The 3,887-nt window shown below is 50.6% G+C and overlaps 1 protein-coding gene across 8 annotated transcripts in view; it reads right to left on the bottom strand.

Moving 5' to 3' along the window:
• Mgrn1 (mahogunin ring finger 1) overlaps nucleotides 1–2,648 on the bottom strand; it is a 52,450-nt gene extending 49,802 nt beyond the window's left edge. For 4 of the 8 annotated variants that reach the window (XM_021184401.1, XM_021184400.2, XM_021184402.1 and 1 more), the window contains exon 1: nucleotides 2,284–2,648. In XM_021184401.1, coding sequence (XP_021040060.1) covers nucleotides 2,284–2,371 — 88 coding nt within the window. In that variant the 5' untranslated portion in view covers nucleotides 2,372–2,648. The remainder of the gene's footprint in view (nucleotides 1–2,283) is intronic. The other 4 variants (XM_021184399.2, XM_021184395.2, XM_021184397.2 and 1 more) reach the window with 1 other exon arrangement.
• Nucleotides 2,649–3,887: the final 1,239 nt, after the last annotated feature.

Here is a 3,887-nt window from a genome sequence, read left to right as displayed (position 1 = left end):
AAAAAAAAAAAAAGAAAAGAAAACAACAAAAATTAGCACACTTTTCCTTGAAATTCAAATAAAGAAAACCGGCAGAAGGCTGAAAATACAATTCTGTACAGATGAACAGTTCATGGGAGCACCCTTCAAGTGCTCCTCACCTTTCTCTCATCCCTTTCCTGCACAAAGACCTTAAGGACCCCATGGTGAGTGAAAGACTAGGACAGCAGAACAAGGAAGAGACACATTGTTTATATGGTTACCCAGGAGGGTATGAAGCAGAGTAGCATTCTCTAGGTGAGATCGTCAGCGCCAAACACATGCGTCATCTTTGCACTGGGCAGGCCCAGAACTCAGCAATGTATGAATGGCAGCCCAGGTTACTGTGCCAGTAACCCCATCCAGGTTAGAGGAACGTCTGAACAACTGGAAATGCCTACTTCTGTGGATTTGTAGTGTGTGCACAGGCCATACATTGTTGTTTTATGCAACTGCCTAAGTGAAGGGGCATTAATAGCACTCAGGTGCCAGGTGAGGGAAGCTTTCCAGTATCTGCCACACCACTGCCACATACAGGCAGGGTCTGGGCCAATCATCTAGCTACCTTTGAAGCAGTTATAGTGGCCATCATTTACAGAAAAATTCTTATGTGCCTGGCGTAGTTCTAAGCACCCTTCTCAGAGAAGAGGAAACTGAGATGCAAATAAGCAAACGTAATCAAGGTCACTCAGCAGAAGACAAACAAGGAGAATCTCAGTGGAGGTTAACAACAACTGTTGTCTCAGATGTGCACACACCAGTTCTTCAAGCCGCCAAAGGAACCTCTGGAGCTGCAGCCTGTACTAGCGATGCACACAGGCAAGGAGGTCTCCTACACTGACATGTGATTCCATCCCATTCACTGAAAAGTGTCACTAAATAGTGCCAGTTTCCTGTTCTTTCATCCTGGGAGTTCCCAAATCTTTACACTAACAGAATACTATCTCAAACTTGACTGGGCATCAAACACACCAAAGAAAATTAGCTTAATATGCAGATCCCTAGGGCAAAGCAAGTCTAGAGGCACAGCCCGAAACGTTTAATAAGCTGTCCAACTAATGGGAGCAACTCTTCTCAACCGCACAGGAAATCTGGCCAGCTTGGTCTGAAAACACCTCAGGACCAAACATCACACTCAACACTTAGAAGACTGGATCTAAAGGCCCAGTGTTCTACCCCGCCAAGAAATTGTGTAGAAGTAAATGTAGCTGACAAGGCACCAGGCGTTGCTGCGTGTAGCAGGACACACCTGAAGTCTCAGCACCAGAAGCCTAAGGCTGGAGAACTGAGTACCAGGCCAGCCAGAGCTATATAACAGGGCTTTTGTCTTAGAAAAAGGCCTGGTCTAAGAATGTGACTAAGTTAATATAATGCTTGACTACCATGCACAGTGTGCTGAGTTTAAGTCTCCAGCACCTCATAAAACTGGGCAAAGTGGTACACATTTCAAATCTCAACCCTGGGAGGGTAGAGGTAGGAGGACCAATGTTTGCTCAATGTCACTCTCATAAGGAGTTTGAGCCATGTTGGGCTACATGACATACTGTCCTTATTTTAAACAGAGAGACAGAGAGAGAGAGAGAGAGAGAGAGAGAGAGAGAGAGAGAGAGAGAGAGCAAAGACACTGAGACAGAGACAGACAGGCAGAGACTATGAATGAGAATAGGAGCAAGTCTCCTCTGGGATCCCACACCTGCTGCTGGTTCCAACTCTGCCCCCATCCAGCTCCCATAATCTACCAGTAAGTCTGCCCTGAATGAGAGGGAAAGGTCAGTAGTTCTCTCTAACCATTCAAACCATTATCCTGTCCTCCAATGGAACCCAGCACCTCCCTATCGATCATCTCCCTAGGTCAAACACCAGTGTCCCTCACTCGCACGGGAAGAGGAAAGCCTGGGTCCAAATCCTAATGAGTTGTTACAATCCAGGTCTGGTCATCATGCCTCCAAAGCCGGCGACCGGGTGGTGAGGCAGTCCTCACTATCAATGCAGTCTGATCCCAGAGATGCCAAGCATCGGTGCATACACAGGCTGTGCAAAGTGAGTGGCCCAAGGTCACCAGTTAAAGAGGCCGCGCAAGGTGAGTGTGGCCAGCAGGGCTAGCCAGGGCCGCAGCCACGCCTCAAACTCCACAGGTACCGGCAAGGGGCACAGAAGGAGGGTCCGCGGCAGGGCAGGGCGCTCGCGCGTCTGATCCCCGGGCCTCCTGGAGTCCCCAGTCCCCGTTCCAGCCCCCTTCCGCGGTCCGCGTCCTCGGAAGCTCACCGGACTTCGGAGGGTAGCGATAGGCCGAGTTGGCCTGTATGTCGATGTCCTCTACGCCCGCGATGCGGCGACTCAGGATGGAGCCCATGGTGCGCGTTTCTACCGGCCAGCCGGAGAGGAGGGGGTGACGGCTGCGGCGTCCTCACACGGACATGGCCCAGAACAGGCCGCACCGACGCGTACCCACCGCCGCCGCCGCCGCGGCACCTCTCCACAGCCCCCGCCCCCGGCCGCCCTGGCCTAGGCCCGGCGCCCCGCCCCCGCCCCCGCCCCGCAGTTCCAGGGGAAATGGAGTCCAGGCCAGGCCGCCAATGCGCCTGCGTACTACGCTTCCCAGGCTTGCCATCACCACCACCACCACCACCACCACCACCACCCCTCACGTGAGTAGCCACAGTGGGACGAACCAAGAGGCCCAGGCTAAGGGGGTTATCTCCTTCAGACGACGCTAACCTCGGCGGCCCGGCTGGATACTGAAACCGGAATGCCTCAGTCCCTTCATCTTCTTTCTACATTTAGACACCCTCAGAAGTTCGAGCGTCTCCCATGTGAACCAAGTCTGAAAATGTCGACAATTTTACAGCAGCTCTCCCCCACTTCCCGACGTTCTTCTTCCATCCTCAGCCTCAAAGGGAATACCTTTAACCAGAGGACCAAGCCTTGGAGCCTTGGTCAAGAAATCAAAACATTAAAAAAAAAAAAAAAAAAAACCGAGCGTGGTGGCACTCGCCTTTAATCCCAGCACTCAGGAGGCAGAGGCAGGCGGATTTCTGAGTTCGAGGGCAGCCTGGTCTACAGAGTGAGTTCCAGGACAGCCAGGGCTACACAGAGAAACATTTACAATGGACACGGAATTTTCAGAAGACAGATTTCTCCCCCTTTGACACATAGGGAAACTGAGGCACAAAGCAGGGCAGACTGCAAGTAATATGCTAAAAGCAAGTTCAGAAAAATCAGGATACCGATTGCAACATTATTTACAAGCTATGCCCTGGCTTCTCACACACACACACACACACACACACNCGCGCGCGCGCGCGCACTCACTGCTTTGAGGATGCCAGGGTATGTTTTTATGATTCTCAGAGGAGTTGAGTTTCTTAGAAGTGCCTCCCATCTTGAACCTGCTGTTCCAGGAAAGAAGCTAGGGAGACCAGCAGGTAGTGAAGTATCAGGTGGTGACTTCACCATAGTTCAAACTATACTACACCTGAATGCAAAGTCCTCGGAGATCCTCCACTGTACCTTGTAGATAAGGTGACATGCATAGGCCTTAAGTGAAGACCTCAAGTGAGCAAGAAAATACCCTCGAGCGGTGGGTGCGGCCTGGTCTGGGCCATGTCTGTCGTCACCCCCACATAAACACACAGCAAATAAATATAAAACAAAATAGAAAATAAGTTGGAGCGTTGATCCTATTTTCTTGATTTTGGATGCCATGTGACTAGTTGCTTCAGCTCCCACCACCTTGAGTACTCTGCCACAGCAGACCATATCCTGCAACTGTGAGGTGGGACAAACTTTTCCTACCTTAAATATGTTGAACTCTTTGATCAATGAGCTTAAGACATCTGAACCTGGTATAGTCTTTTTTTTTTTTTTTT

This window comes from Mus caroli, chromosome 16, assembly GCF_900094665.2.
Source record: "Mus caroli chromosome 16, CAROLI_EIJ_v1.1, whole genome shotgun sequence".
NCBI classification, from domain to species: Eukaryota; Metazoa; Chordata; class Mammalia; order Rodentia; family Muridae; genus Mus; species Mus caroli.
Note: the sequence above shows the minus strand (reverse complement) of the source record. Positions and strands in the feature narration are given on the sequence as shown.